Genomic DNA, 14,229 nt, shown 5'->3' with positions numbered 1-14,229 from the left:
TCTCCCGCGCGTCTGCTGGGCCAAGCCATGCATTGACGAGCGTAGCTCCAGAGTAAATATCTCTCATGATGGAAACTTGTTCAGAACGCTCCGCGGTAGATCTTTGGTCAATACAAATCTGATCAATCCATAGAAATCGAGAGTCGCTAATTGATCTGAGACGCCTTAAGGCTAAGTAGAGGCTATCGGTTATCATAAATGCTTGATCGTCACATTTCATGTGCTAATTTCGCATAGAGGAACCCCACACATAGCTTAGCGCCTCATATTTAGGAGTTTCCTTGCGTGCACATGTTCGAAGATCGCCTTGAAGGGGGTCGCCATCCTTTCCAGGCTTGAGCTCAAAGATGCGGAAGAAACCATTGTTTGGTAGCTTGTTGTACTGAAATGTCATTTTGGCCTTTGCTGGGATAAAATGAACCGCGTCGTGGGGCTGTATAATAAGAAATCGGAAGATAGGTTACTCTACCTATCTTCTACATGCAGTGTGCCTGATACGGATTCAGTTTCAGTGGGCAACCACTTACTAAGAGGCTGGAGAAAGAATGGGGAAATAGCATAGTTTTAAGGGTAAAATGGTAACGATGAGTGACTGGCGATTTAATAATTCTACTTGATCACGCCATGCATTTGTTTCTTGCAACCAAGCCCCGCGCCTTGGCAGCAATGTACATAGCTTGATGGGCAAACCAGCCAGGGCAGTGATATGCATGTTGCTGATCGGGGATTAGGCTTCAACGCCAGCTGTACACAAAACATGCAGAACCGGGCCTTGTATGCAGACGCCCCTTAGCATAGCCCACCCAAGAACCGTCAAGATCTACAGTGGGCTGGGCCAATCCTAGCTAAGAGTGAATTTGTCTTTTCAGCTCCTCACCGTTGACTTCTAGGTTCATCATCGCTGCTAGGTGTCATGATAGCTTGCATACAGCCGCACTTACCCGACCCTATGATCGAGCTGATTACATGTTATCAGTCCTGCACATTTTACTACCCCGCTATACCCAGCCCAGATCTTGACCAACAAGTGATTGGTAGCTTCCAAGGCTTCGGCAGTACACTTCAGGTATAGCTGCAGGTGTCAGATTCCACTGGTTGGTCAGGGTCCATCGCTTTCTTGTCGATGTTGAAGGACGATATGCAATCGCGTCCCTTTCGAGAAGCTTGTGAAACGTTTTCTCCACTCACGAGAGAAGGGAAAGGAGACAACACAGATAGCATATCGACCCTATGCAAGAGATGGTGTTACTACCGTAAAGCGACTTGTGTTATTGTTTGACTCCACAACTTGCCGCGCCTGAAGTGCCTTTCCTCGAAATTGAGGATAAGCTGTTGGCTACTGGGTATGCTCTGAAATATAGTTGTGATACTCCTACTAATTACTGCTTAATCTTTACATCTATAATCATGGAGTTAAAAACAGCTTCATTGAATCCCATAACCTATCCATTCATCATCAGGTTCTTCCGCACCTGGCCCACCCTCAAAAGAAACTGGCCAACGCTCGTATGTGAACTCAATACCAGCCTCAAGCATGACATGATGAAACGTTTCATCTAGCCTCTCCTCGTAGTCAAGACCAACAAGCTTCAGATGTTGAAAGCGATCAGTCGTTGCATCAACAAGTCCCATCAATCCTTGTTCGAGGCGGTCAATATCAAGACCGTCCCAGACCAAGTGCAGCGATACTATCGACGGTGGTAATAGCCGGGTAATTTCATGACGATCCTCCACCGTCGGGCCATCAATACCCTCGAGATCGCGTAAAGTGTGAAAAACAAGCCGCGTGTTCAAAATGACATGTTCAAGCTTCTCAAAGTCATGGAACGTGCAGTCGGGACGGTAGGAGGGAGAGCTTTCAATCACGTCGCGAAGGTCCAAGTGTAACGTCTCCAAACTGTGCCGATAATCGCGTATCTTTTCAATAACATCCGCAGAGAACCCGGGCATTGAGAACTCAGAGAATCTCATTGTAAACTTCTCACAAGATTCAATAACGAGCGACCGAAGGTCCTTGGCTGCGAATGATAGTGGTTCGCTGAGCGCTGAAGGGGATGATATGTTTTCCAATCGGAGAGTTCTGATCTTAGACCGTTCGCCGAATGAGTCTCCAGCCTTCCCAAAAAAGGGAGAGGTGATAATGTCAAGCCGTTGCAAATCCGGTGCCCTTTTGAGAATGGAAAATAGATCCTTGTCTATCTCCAATGTCCGAAGATATGGGAGCTCTGTCACTCCTAGAGCTTCAAGAGCGGTATTTTTAAAGCTGTCAAATATGGAGTTAAATTTGTAACTGATGTGACCCAGCTTGGGGAGTAATGCAATCAGCATTGGGATGAGCTCATGGTGCAAAACCTTGTAGAAATTATTCGTTCCCACATGATAACTTAGTGCTGGATACTCTAAGATTTCATCGGTGAAGGCTGAATTGAGCATGAATAGGTACTCTTCCTCTCCCATCTTGTTCTCCGCGCAGGCCTCCAAGGGTTCATAAAGTGTTTTGCCCGGTACCGCCAAGCTTTCACAACATCGATGCCCAGATCAGCGGCACCCTGCTTCAAAGACAGTACGATTTGTTTCAAATCCGCGTTGGAGTGTTTTGGATGAACGAAGATCATGCGGACATTCTCAGCGAGGTCTTTGCGTCTTCCAACGGTGCGCATGAATTGGTTCAGTCTGTGGCCATAGGTATAAAGCTCGGACAGTTCAGAGTCGCCATAACCGGGTGCAAAGTCATGGTACAGGATATCCTCTGAAATGGGATGAAGGGCTTTGCGAGAGGCAGCGAGCGAGAATAAGGCATATTTATCGATCGAATACCACGACTTTTGGTCGAGTTGCTGAGGCTCACGACGTTGCTTATGCTGATGCGGGGTTCCGACGCCTTTAACAGGTCGTAGGTCGCCTCGACAGTGCAGGCAAAATTAAGAGAAGATTTCAACTAAAATATCACGAGAGAGATAGACTAAACCGGTTGTCTCAGGATTTATTGGCGTCATGATGGTAGGTAATCTTATTATAATAAGATCTGTGAGAAAGAAAGAGTTTGTTGGAAATGGTGCGATATTTTGATGAGCGGGGTTAGACGAGATATCGCTGGTAGGACTTGCTAGGACTTCTATGTAACTACATAACCTTGGTAGGCAGATTCGCATAAACTTATGCTTTATCTATAAACTTTTATTACTTCTAGATAGCGGTAAGATAACCAATTACATCCACGACTTTGCCGCGGACTTCACAAGTGGAAGTCTATCAATATATATTTAGTTAATACTAACACAAAATGGTAAGAGGAAATCACCTTTCTAATTAGGGAAAAGGCTTATAGCTGGTTAGGAATTGCGCCTTGTATTCATTTACTATCTTTAGACACCCGAGCTATACCCCTTTTCTTCGCTATTAGCTGTTAAAATACCCTTCTCCTGTAAGCCACTAACAAGTCGATAAATAGCCTGGCAAGCGAGCCTGGCTACTGTATCTCCTCCTTCTAAGCGCGGATTAAAGGAGCAAACGACTAGCGAAGTTGGGTTAATCTTGGTGGGTATCATATCCATCAAACCCATAACATCCTTGGGTAGAAAGCCGCCAGGCGACGGGAACTCATTAACACGGCCCAGAGAGTCATCGAGAACATCCAAGTCGAAGTGGATATGTGCTTCCTGAATGTCATCCCTTCTGTCTAAAGTCTCAGCCAGAGCAGATGTAAAATCCACCTTCTTATTCGCATCACCCCAAATGACATCAATTCCAGCATCTTTGACTGTCTTGCGTTGAATCTCCGAAACGTCTCGCAGCCCACAATATATCATGCGTTTCACATCAACGGGTTGGTGACCGGGCACAGTTTTCATCAAGGTATGCCAGCTGGTGCCGGTCATCATCGAAGCGGCCATGGCGTCGAGGTAGCCATTTTCGTGCGTTGAGGGAGTATCAAGGTCATCGTGGGCGTCGAGCCATAATACCCCAATCTTAGCGGTGGATGAGGTAGGTCTTGCTTGGTTAAGGCCAGCCATTGTCGCCGTGCTGGCGTAGCAGTTTCCGGAAAGAACCAAGGGGAACGAGTTATTTGAGACGGCTTTAGACACGGCGTTCGAAATACGGCGGAGGATCTCAAATGTTCGACCAATCTCACCCTCGAATTCGTCAACGGGGCCAATGTTGATGAAGGATACAGGCGCCAATTTGGAGAGCTCTTTATCGATACCGTGGGACATGATGCGGAGAGGGCCGCCGCCAACACGGTGGTCGTAAAGTCCTACATGGTAGGGAGCGATGATAATGGTAATGGAAGTGAGCGGCATAATGGTTCGGCGCGCCGAGTAGTGATGGGTTGTATTAGCAAAGTCTGGTTAATATCAGCTTTGTGAGAAAAATAGGCCAAGTTGGAGGGAGAAACCTTAAATACTTCACAAACGAGCTCATCAGTGAGTGGATTCTATTTTGGCCCCGCAGATAACGTTACGACTGACATTTGAGAAATCGGTCTTGAAAGAAGAACTATTTACTATCTAGACAGCATAGTAAACCTTTGAAGAGTTCATTCTCTAAATTGCGGCCTTTGTTAGTTATAATTGAGGGCAGGCTCAGCCGTTGGCATACATGGAGAGTGAATGTTGTGTTGGCTGTGAAGTTAGGTTGGAGACTTGCGAGTCGGATAAACCTTCATCCGAATCTCAATAACATTCAAGTGCTGTACTTAATTAAATCACATATTAATAATCAGTTGCCAGCTGACAAATCCGCGCTTGAGAGCCAGAGTAAGCACATAAAAGCAGCATGATTCCCTAGATACATCTTAAATAAGCCAATATCAAATCTTGAATCTCTCCATAGCCACAATGAAAGCACTTATCTTGAATACATCGTTGAAAAAGGCAATCGTGGAGAATGTCGATCGCCCAAGTCCAGGTTCCCACGAGATTCTGGTCAAGGTGCGCGCAATAGCGCTGAACCCAGTAGATGAACTCTACGTTTCGTCACCCATTGCAGCCCAGGAGAAAAGAATTATCGGCACTGACTTTGCTGGAGTTGTTGTTGAAGCTGGATCCGAGATCAGTGATTTATCTGATCCCAGAGTTAAAGTCGGGACACGAGTCGCTGGTTTTCTCCAAGGCGGTGCGTAGTTCATCAGTGACTACTTGATAAGAGACTAATGACTCTAGCTTCATCCGTAAATGATCGGCCCGGAGCTTTTGCAGAACACATCGCTGTTCCTTATGACCTTGTATGGAACGTACCTGATGGCCTAACCCTGGAAGAGGCTTCGTCAATCAGCATGTGTGGCTTGACTGCTGCACAGGCCTTATTCGGCCGTCTTGGGTTGCCAAATCCGTTTTCTTCAGGCCCCCCACGACAAGATGTAGCAGGATCCAATATTACCAATCTTTTCATTTATGGATCTTCCACTTCGGTTGGACTATATGCCGCACAGCTCGCTCGTATCGCTGCCAGGGTATCTGGAATGTCTATTCGACTGATAGGCGCAGCAAGTTCATCCAAGCATGAAATGCTTCGAAATGAGCCCTATAACTATGATGTCCTTGTGGACTACAAGGATAAAGACTGGGTTCAGGAAGTGAAAGACGCTACCAACGGGAACGGTGTTGACTTTGCGCTGGACTGTATTTCGGAGGGTCAGACAGTATACAATACCCACGAGACTTTGGCTCCTTCAGCAAAGTTTGCAGTCATTCGCGGCCCAGTTGGTGGACAATATGACCCAGCACTACTAACTGTCAAACCTACCTATGGCGCTGTCTGGGAAGGTCTCGGTGTTGAAGTTGGATATAATGGTAAGTGAATCAGCATTCTCCTTCAAATCACTCACGAGTTTGGCCACATGCTAACTATCTGGAACTAGACGCTGTTATCGCAGCGAATCCAGACGCGCATGCGTTTGCAAAGGAGTTTTATAATTTCTTGAGTAAGCCACTACCATCAGGCAGGGCACAGCTCGAGCCCAATCCTGTGAGATTGATGCCTGGAGGTCTTGAGAGAGTAGTACAAGACGGTTTTCGCCTTCTTGGTACGGGCTTAGTTAGTGGGAGGTCAAAGATTGAGCGGCCAGAAGAGTACATGCGCCCAATTAGTGCTGAGAAGTTGGTGTATCGTCTGTAATTTTGAAAGTAAAAAACATTAGTTTAACACTATATTTCCCTCGACTTAGAACCTAACACTTGTAAGAATTAAACTTAATAATTCTGCGGTAGTGAATGCCCAGTTGATGGCCACAACTGCCCTAAATTCAGGTGCTATCCTGGTGTTTAGGAACGGTAGAGTAACTTTCAACCACTCTAATAGCTAGATTCACAGACTTCATAATTTCCTTCACCTGTGCTAATCCTTTCCATTCATGGTCAATAGTGGCCTGCACGACTCGCAAAATATCTAGGCTAGTATATCCGTTACTGTTTCGGATATTTCGGTCAACACCCAAGTCCAGAAGGCTAATTGCTGCTGATAGCATCGAATAGAGAGGGGGCCCGTCTTCAAATCTGTGACGAACTGACTGAGTCAGGAAGGCCGGTAAGCCTAGTATGAGGTAGTGCAATACTGTCTGCCCCTTCAAGCACACTTGATTGACACCGTTTTGACTCATACCGACTAAAAGCTCCATGATGTCTAGGAAATCCGACGTTTCAGAATGAGAGTTTTTTATTACGAGGCAGTGCATAGGTGTTAGGCCGAGCCTGTCGGGCTGGTCAGGACTACAGCCAAATTGTAATAATGTTCTTGTCCTGGAAAACGTCCAAGTATCCCATGTTCGGAACGTGGCACATAAAGCATTGTGACCTTCCTCATCTGTGGCATTGATATCAACGGAGCAATGATCTACTAGGAATCGTATACATTGTTCGAAATCATCTTCAGGTGTAAAAGCGGAGCAAGCTGCTTTTAGTTTGTCTGAGTGATCCCCAATGGGAACATTCCACTCTTTGACAAAACACCTGACAAGATTGACGTGGCCATTTTCCAAGGCAGAGGACAGGGCTGACTGGCCAACTCTCCCATTTTGCCAGTTGGGGTCCCATCCAAGATCCTCGATCAAGAAGCGACACGCATCCTCATTTGCGCTCTCAGCAGCAACATTGATCAAGCTGCCATCTTCCTTAGAACCTTTCTCGATTAAAAAATTCCTGCAAGATTCTGATTGTGCCAAAATGTGCAAGATGTGTCTGTTGCAGTAGGATAAAGCTGCTTCAAGAGCATTGGTGTGTGAACAATGGGCGGCGACGGCGTTGGCGCCTGCATCAAGAAGTAAAGTTATGATGTATTCCTGCTGCTTTTCGCAAGCATAGAAAAGCGCCGTATGTTGAGAAATACCCCATTCAGCCTCGAGATCGAGTTCTCGATCACTTCTCAAGCACCACTCGGTCAACCTGTTTAGAAGCAACCTGGCAGACAAATGTAGCAAGGGTATAGGGGAATAATAATCATCGTCATCATCGAAACTACAGAGATTTTGCCACGTTAGTCTGGCTTTTGAATCTTTTTCAAAGAATCTCGCTCCTTGCTGCATGACTTGAGTAATATCTTCTAGCGTATCGAAGTGACGATGCCAATTTTGGATAGCATAATCGGCCATTGGGAAATCCTTCATTATATCACGCCATTGTCTGCTCTCAATCCCAGGGTGGCTGCTGATGCTTTCCAGGTATCGAATCAAAATAATCGTGGCGTGCTCGTGCAGCTGGGGAAGGGCGAGTCCTGTTATTTGCCTGCGCTCGGATGTCATCAGGTAATCCTTTGCACTTTGGTGGAGAAATGTGACCGTCTGTTTCGTGTAGGATCGGTTGCGTTTATCTTTTATCTGAAGTAAATGGCCACAACACTTGATCAGCTCGATGCAGACATTTTCGCGCGTCAAGAACCCTTGTGGTTCTATATCGACTGCCTCGCACAGCTGAGGTATCGTAAGAGGGCTTTTAGCGACGAGGACCCAATAGAGGATGCCACGAATCATTTCCTGTTTTTCAAAGTCGATATTTTGCAGAATCCTGTCGTAAACTGCGTCCAATCCAGCTGGTAGCATCTCGAGAGACGCCTCAAAATCAAGCAATCTCTGTTTCTGCAAGTCTTGAGCCATGAAGCTAATCCAAAGGAAAGTCCCTTCAGATTTCTTTCGGAAAGTCTGTTCCAAGCTAGACCACATCTCACGGCTGAGCCTTTTCTTCTGAGCGAGTTCCTGGAATTGAGACGTGATGAATTGATTGATATCCTCTTTTCTGGCAGTCATAGAATCTAATTCCATCTTTGCAAAAAGCAACAGAGCTTCAGGTATGTTCTCTGGATATCTTCTGCTGAGGCATATGAGCCTCAATTTAGGATATGAGCCCAAATGTCCTCGACTAAGTCTCTCGAACTTTCGGAGCAAAAGTGACAGAGAGTTGGCTTCGCATTCATCAAGGGCATCGATGACGCAGTATATAGTCTTGAACTCTGATTTGGCAATCATGTCTTCAAAGAGCTTCCATAGAGCACCGAACGAGGCTTCTTGAAACAGCCGCTGTGATTGTTGTTTCCACTGCGGTATAATTGTGTTAATGAGGCTTGGCTGATGCGAGATGAGTTGATGCATGAGACTTCTGAGAATGCTCACTGCCGTATTTCTTGATTCAACCTTGCTGTCGCAGAAGAAGAAAATAGTCGCAACTCCAGAGTTCTCCTTGGAAATAGCCTCAAAGTGTTTAGAAAGATGAATAGACATGAACGTCTTACCCATGCCGGGTGGGGCGGAAATCCATAACAGATGAGGAGGATTCTGATCCCAAGTCTGTAATTCATCTGTGGATAGAATCCATTCACAGGTTCCCTCGCAGATATCGCCCTTGGCATCGAGAATGCCCTCGCGATCTAGTGAAGAGTCTGTCACAAACATCTCTCTCAGACAATCATCCACTTCCGGGCTGAGAGGCTCCGGAGCTGTGGGTTTCTGGGCTTTTCTTCGCTTAGAAGGCTGCAATAATTGAGGGGGTATAGATGTCAGAAGCTCTTTAGCATACGCCGCAGCAACCAAAGCTGCGTACTCCTGCCATCCCTTATTTTTGTGAGAATCCGAGTAGTCGCATATACCACGGATCACAAGGCAAGGAAAAGTATCCATAACACCTGCTGCCTCCATCTCAAAGCAAATATTCTGACCTCTTTGGATAGACTGTCTCGAGTAAGTGCATCTTTGATAACTTGGTTTCCTGACGCAACCCGACCGTGGTGGATTACCGGGTTGGTGTTTTGACGCAGCTCCCTGACTATAAGCTGCGATATATCACAGAGATCACAGTCTGAACTTGAGGAAGTATGGGGACACTCATGGTGGAAGAGACGATCCTCAACCATTGGATGGGAGTAATGAGGGAGGCGAGCTGCATTCTCAGCCAAAATCTCAAGCATTCGATTTTGGCCTCCTCTATTGCTCGCCTCAAGCTTTGAAACGACAGTCAGTAGCGCCTGGGGAGGACTGGTAGCTTTAGCAATTCGCTGAAAGTGGTTGTTGGGCAAGACTTTCCCCAGATCGTATTGTATGGCATCTGTGCTGACCACGACATCTCCAAGGCGTACGTCAACTGTCCCAGGCGCCCCACCCGCGATACCGACCAACAAACGATGTTGAAGATGAGGGAAAGTCCGATTCATATTATTCGCAACAATGGCCGCGTTATTGTTGCCATACTGTGCTTTGGGTAGACAGGCGATAACCACGTTATGGCCCTTGATGCTTCCGAATTCGTAACAGTTGCTGTCCTGTGGATGCTGGCGCAGTGGCTCATGTCTGTGATCCAGCATAGCTTGAGCAGCTGTCATCTCAAGCGGAAGGGCGGAGATCCACCCGACTGTGTAGTCATTGTATTGCAAGGACTGGGCACTATCCCCGCTATCAGCCCGTTGTCGCTTAGGCAGCAAAGACTGAGAACCCTCGGATGAAGCCATGCCTACGACACTGTAGAAGCATTGCAGTCAAATATCTTAGCTTCCTGACAACAAAAAGAGATGATGCTGATCATACGACAGGCAGAAGAGTTGACGGGCAGAGCTGAAATTTCAAGTTGCACAGCCTGATTTGTTGCTCAGCCGCATGCAGGGGTGCAATTATTCAATTATCCCCATGACTATGGAATCGCTTATTGCATATAGAGCTCAGGACGCAATTTTCATGGGGTAACTCAACGCAGATGAAGAAATTCACGTGAGACTTTGGCTGCCAAAATCAACTTAGTCTCGCAATAAACAAGATCACTTTTCATTGTGTATGCAATCCTGAAGAACCGCCTGTAGCGTATCAAACAGATCAACAATGAGTCAAAATTATCTGATCACAATATAGATGGTACTCTTCGACCAACATCGGGATTTATTTTGAACTGTAAATACGGAACCTTCGACTTGCGAGAGAGGACACGGATACGATGTATTGACACCTCGGTTCTTCGGGTCATTTGACAGCGACATACTAAGCTTAATTTTCGACATCTAACCAATTCAGGAAGCTAACTCAAGCTTAAAAATTGGCCCTCCGACAGACTTTTTGACAACAAGTGCCGAGCTCTAGGCTAACGTGCTTTATTTCCGGTAAGTTTCATATTACTCCGGTGTGATAGGTGGGAGAATACCCCAGAATATGCATCGCAGCGTCCCCTGCGGAGGTTAAACTTCCGCGTGACCCGAAATGGCATCTCGTTATTGACATGGAACATCACGTACCCCTCTGCGCCAAGGCCTTGACGACATACGGTATTATTGGGTTTGGGGGATCATCCTGGATGAAAAGCGCACGAATAGTTGATCACCACTATGGCCTTGCCTCAACTATAAAAGGACAGCCATAGATCAGTTTCGCTGATACGGTAGCTCACCTGAAACCTCAATCCTTGAGGACTCTTCAAGATGTTGCATCTCTCTTCCGTCCTGACCGCTGGTCTCGCCCTCATCACCGCCGCCAACGCAGCCTGCGGCGATGGCTCCCCCCAAGGCGTAGTCTCCGGCTCCGGCACCTTCACCGCCACCGTCAACGGCGCAAACGTCTACACAGGCACCGACTACCGTCTCGCCATCCAAACCGCCCTCGATCGCATCAGCAGCGGCCAACGCGTCACGGTCCGAGCATCCGGCAGCATCGGCGCCAACACCATCAGCATCACCAGCGGAAAGACGTTTGAGGTCTGCGGTACTATGAACGTCGGCAACAAATCTGGTCGTGGTGCAATTGAAGCTATTAACCAGAACGATGTTAAGATTCCGTATCTCAAGATGACGGGTAATCCGTACTTTGGTTTGAGATTCTCAGGTACAAGGAACTTGGCGCTTGGTGATATTACCTTGAACCTTAGTGGTGGGATAGGTATTCGCTTCGATCGCGATGCGAACTGGAATTACGGTGTTTCTATGGGAAATATCGTGGTTACCGGTGCTGGGAGCCATGCTGTTGAGACATTCAAGATTGACGGTCTTACTATCACGTCCGTCAAGGCCAAGGATGTCGGTGAATGCGGCCTACTCATCCAGGAGTCTCGAAACGTCAAGGTCGGTTATGTCGAGGGTATCAATGCTGGAGCTGGCACCGGGTATGCTACCCTTCGCTTCGCCAACAACAATGGCCAACTCGCCAATGGTGAATACACCACCACCAACGTCTTTATCGATAAAGTCTACTCACGAGGCGGCGGTCGCGGTATCTTCTGTGTTTCCATGTCCGGTGCCACTGAGATCAAGAACATTGATCTCGCTGACAATGGAAACAACGCTATCTTAATCGAGAACTGTTATAACTTTGCTATTCGGGATGGTCTCATCAATGGAGGAGGCGAGGTCCGCGTTTCAGCACGAAGCGAGTTCCCCAACACCAGCGGTATCTACGTCAAGGCCCAGGTCAACAGCAACACTGTTCGGGAGTCGCCTTGTGCTGAAAATATCTACTGGGGAATTACTGGCAATGCCCAGAAGAACATTTGCTAAGCGATTAAGCACTGAATGATACTGGGTTAACACGTTCGTTTGCCATGATGGCTTGGAGGCTCTTTTGTATATAGTTTGAAGATGATAACATGCATAACACGAATTGTCATTTTGACGGATAGCAAGGATCTTCTAGTGTGAACTCCGGCAATCCAGCCTGCATCATTCCGCACCACCAGACTCTGGCTCTATACTCAATACCTCTCATCCCTAGAAGGATGTCCGCAGGATATCCATAGTCAATACCGTCATCCACCTGCAGGTTCTGCAGAAACCTCCCAACAAAGCTCCCTAGGAATGGTCGAGTAAATATATTAACCAACAATAGCCTCTCTTTACTCATAATATCATGGCCGCCATGAGTCTCTACCATGATGAGATATCGTAGAGCAGTCCCCAGAAGGAAGAATGCGGCTACTGAGCTGTAGGTCCCAGCTGGTGGTTCGAATACTAAGTGAATGGCATGCGCGATCTTGTAAGCATACGACATTGCAATTCGTTGACTCGGGTAATTCAGTATCGGTCCTCTCGCATATGAATCCATGGATTCGAGTTCGCAGAAGCCCATTGTCGAATATATGAAGAAGCAAGTCATCCAGTAGTAGCAGCTCAGATAAACGATCGCAAGATCATCGTCGTTCTTGGGTATCGGTAAGGGCTCCCTGGTATATGTATAGTCGTAGGTCGTGAGCGACTCGCCAAATCCCAACCCCAGCGCTAATATCTCAACCTCGCAGGTGTGACATCGAGTCAGAATTGAATTATAGAGTTCGTTGCTTGGAGCTTCTCGGAAGATATCGAGGTCTTCTAGAAGCGCTGGTACTTCAACCAAGATATCAATGAGTTGGTTGAGAGGGGAGGTTGTTACTGAGCGCCAGAGTTGTGATTGTTTCCAGCCCTGGCTGTATGGTGATCGTTTGCGCCGTGAGATGTATGCGTTGATCTATATTTGTCAGCCCACGAGGAAGCATATCAAGTTGAGACTTACCAAAGTTAGACGACCATCTGCTAGTAGCTGTTTTCCCATGGAGGACCAGGAATCCTGAGGGCCGCGACTCAATATCAGAGCAGTCTCCCCATCTATATGCTTTCTGAAACCCTTGATCTGCGACACGGGTGAGTTCTTTTGAGCTGCGGAAATGCCTGTGCCGAATAATTGCTGTTGGCCAATCAGCATCTCCATTGGCAAGACTCATGGGTTATCTGACCTCATATACTCGCATGAGCTGGATAGCAGCGAGAATACCATCCTTGTTTCGTGATGGAGATATAAATGACGTTGCCATTTGCTGCATTGCTAATCCATACGCCTGTTGACTCTTGTTCATTAGTTGGACATCATTATTGGTCGCGCCAAGCGTTGCTGTGCTGAGCGCCATGGCGACGTATTGAAGACTGGCTTCAGCGTCACTCAGAACCTCATACAGTGCCATCCATTTCGCACTGGTTATCCCAGATGCTTTGAGTGAGAAGCCACTTCCGCCAGACAGATAATCTGACCAGAAAAGACCAGTGAACTTTTGGGTTCGAGCTGTCCTCATGAGCGAGTCGTGAAGTATCACTACCGGGGCAGGTGGGCTTGAATCGGACGGCGATGAAGATGAACTCCGTGATGGGGACTTGGTATAGGACTTTTGTGTGGAACCTTCGCTGTTGAGCCATATTTGCTGACGCTCATACCCTTCGCATGGGATGCCCATGGCGAGACATTGACCGCAAAAGGGTACTTTCTTATCGCACTGGCCAATTATCAGCAGTGACCGTTAGAGAGGCCGATAGACTTACACCCTTCTTCCGCCTTCGACATGTGACGCATGCCTTGGATCTACCAGGCACACCTACCATTTTTGGTTATTGGCTCTTTGAATGCCGTCAACTCAGAGATTACGTTCTGACATCCGCAGAATAAAGATAAAAGTGGCAGCATCAGACCGAACGGAAAATAAAAAGCCGCAGGACTCGGCCTCGAAATTGAATCCTTTGTTAGTTCTTCTCTTTCGCTTTGGGTCAACTCTGCCCTGTCACGACGTGGCTGATGACGGCATTGACTTTTTCCCGCGCAGATTGAGTCTCGATGTGGTTTAGCGCCCAAGACCCCACGATGCATTTTCGTTTATGAGGGTTCGCATTCGCTTCGATTGGGTTCCTTGCAAGCTTGGCAAAGTGAATGCGAGAGATTGCCGTTCGCTTTGTCCTATTGTAGATTCAATGTGCGCCAGAGGATCGGGGATGACAGCTATGATATTCACTGCCGACACAGGGCTGGTTATTCGTAGTGAG

General features: G+C 47.1%; 7 protein-coding genes across 7 annotated transcripts; 2 read left to right on the top strand and 5 right to left on the bottom strand.

The window, feature by feature from the left end:
* Window positions 1–223: 223 nt before the first annotated feature.
* On the bottom strand, window positions 224–1,950 carry FOXG_16492 (uncharacterized protein; the record flags this gene model as incomplete). The annotated part of the gene is made up of 4 exons (XM_018396512.1): window positions 224–433; window positions 528–534; window positions 942–1,047; window positions 1,443–1,950. 4 exons carry the CDS (start codon window positions 1,948–1,950, stop codon window positions 224–226), a joined length of 831 nt encoding a protein of 276 aa, XP_018257086.1.
* Window positions 1,951–3,243: 1,293 nt separating this feature from the next.
* Window positions 3,244–4,616, bottom strand: FOXG_16491 (uncharacterized protein). The gene is made up of 2 exons (XM_018396511.1): window positions 4,397–4,616; window positions 3,244–4,345 (listed from the first exon to the last, which is right to left on the bottom strand). Exon 2 carries the CDS (start codon window positions 4,299–4,301, stop codon window positions 3,366–3,368), a length of 936 nt encoding a protein of 311 aa, XP_018257085.1. The 5' UTR covers window positions 4,302–4,345; window positions 4,397–4,616; the 3' UTR covers window positions 3,244–3,365.
* A 178-nt stretch (window positions 4,617–4,794) lies between these two features.
* FOXG_16490 (uncharacterized protein) lies at window positions 4,795–6,181 on the top strand. Its single transcript, XM_018396510.1, has 3 exons — window positions 4,795–5,115; window positions 5,163–5,792; window positions 5,861–6,181. The coding sequence occupies exons 1-3, from the start codon at window positions 4,839–4,841 to the stop codon at window positions 6,115–6,117; spliced, it is 1,164 nt and encodes a 387-aa protein (XP_018257084.1). The 5' UTR covers window positions 4,795–4,838; the 3' UTR covers window positions 6,118–6,181.
* A 63-nt stretch (window positions 6,182–6,244) lies between these two features.
* Window positions 6,245–9,121, bottom strand: FOXG_16489 (uncharacterized protein; the record flags this gene model as incomplete). Its single annotated transcript, XM_018396509.1, has 1 exon — window positions 6,245–9,121. The coding sequence occupies one exon, from the start codon at window positions 9,119–9,121 to the stop codon at window positions 6,245–6,247; it is 2,877 nt and encodes a 958-aa protein (XP_018257083.1).
* FOXG_16488 (uncharacterized protein) lies at window positions 9,079–9,801 on the bottom strand (the record flags this gene model as incomplete). The annotated part of the gene is made up of 1 exon (XM_018396508.1): window positions 9,079–9,801. The coding sequence occupies one exon, from the start codon at window positions 9,799–9,801 to the stop codon at window positions 9,079–9,081; it is 723 nt and encodes a 240-aa protein (XP_018257082.1).
* Window positions 9,802–10,367: 566 nt separating this feature from the next.
* FOXG_16487 (uncharacterized protein) lies at window positions 10,368–12,231 on the top strand. Its single transcript, XM_018396507.1, has one exon. The coding sequence runs from the start codon at window positions 10,882–10,884 to the stop codon at window positions 11,947–11,949; it is 1,068 nt and encodes a 355-aa protein (XP_018257081.1). The 5' UTR covers window positions 10,368–10,881; the 3' UTR covers window positions 11,950–12,231.
* FOXG_16486 (uncharacterized protein) lies at window positions 11,999–13,942 on the bottom strand. Its single transcript, XM_018396506.1, has 4 exons — window positions 13,735–13,942; window positions 13,158–13,688; window positions 12,938–13,108; window positions 11,999–12,892 (listed from the first exon to the last, which is right to left on the bottom strand). The coding sequence occupies exons 1-4, from the start codon at window positions 13,792–13,794 to the stop codon at window positions 12,056–12,058; spliced, it is 1,599 nt and encodes a 532-aa protein (XP_018257080.1). The 5' UTR covers window positions 13,795–13,942; the 3' UTR covers window positions 11,999–12,055.
* Window positions 13,943–14,229: the final 287 nt, after the last annotated feature.

Source organism: Fusarium oxysporum, chromosome 11 (genome assembly GCF_000149955.1).
Source record: "Fusarium oxysporum f. sp. lycopersici 4287 chromosome 11, whole genome shotgun sequence".
Classification (NCBI taxonomy): domain Eukaryota; kingdom Fungi; phylum Ascomycota; class Sordariomycetes; order Hypocreales; family Nectriaceae; genus Fusarium; species Fusarium oxysporum.
The sequence above is the reverse complement of the archived record's forward strand: the minus strand, read 5'-3'. Positions and strand labels throughout refer to the sequence as shown.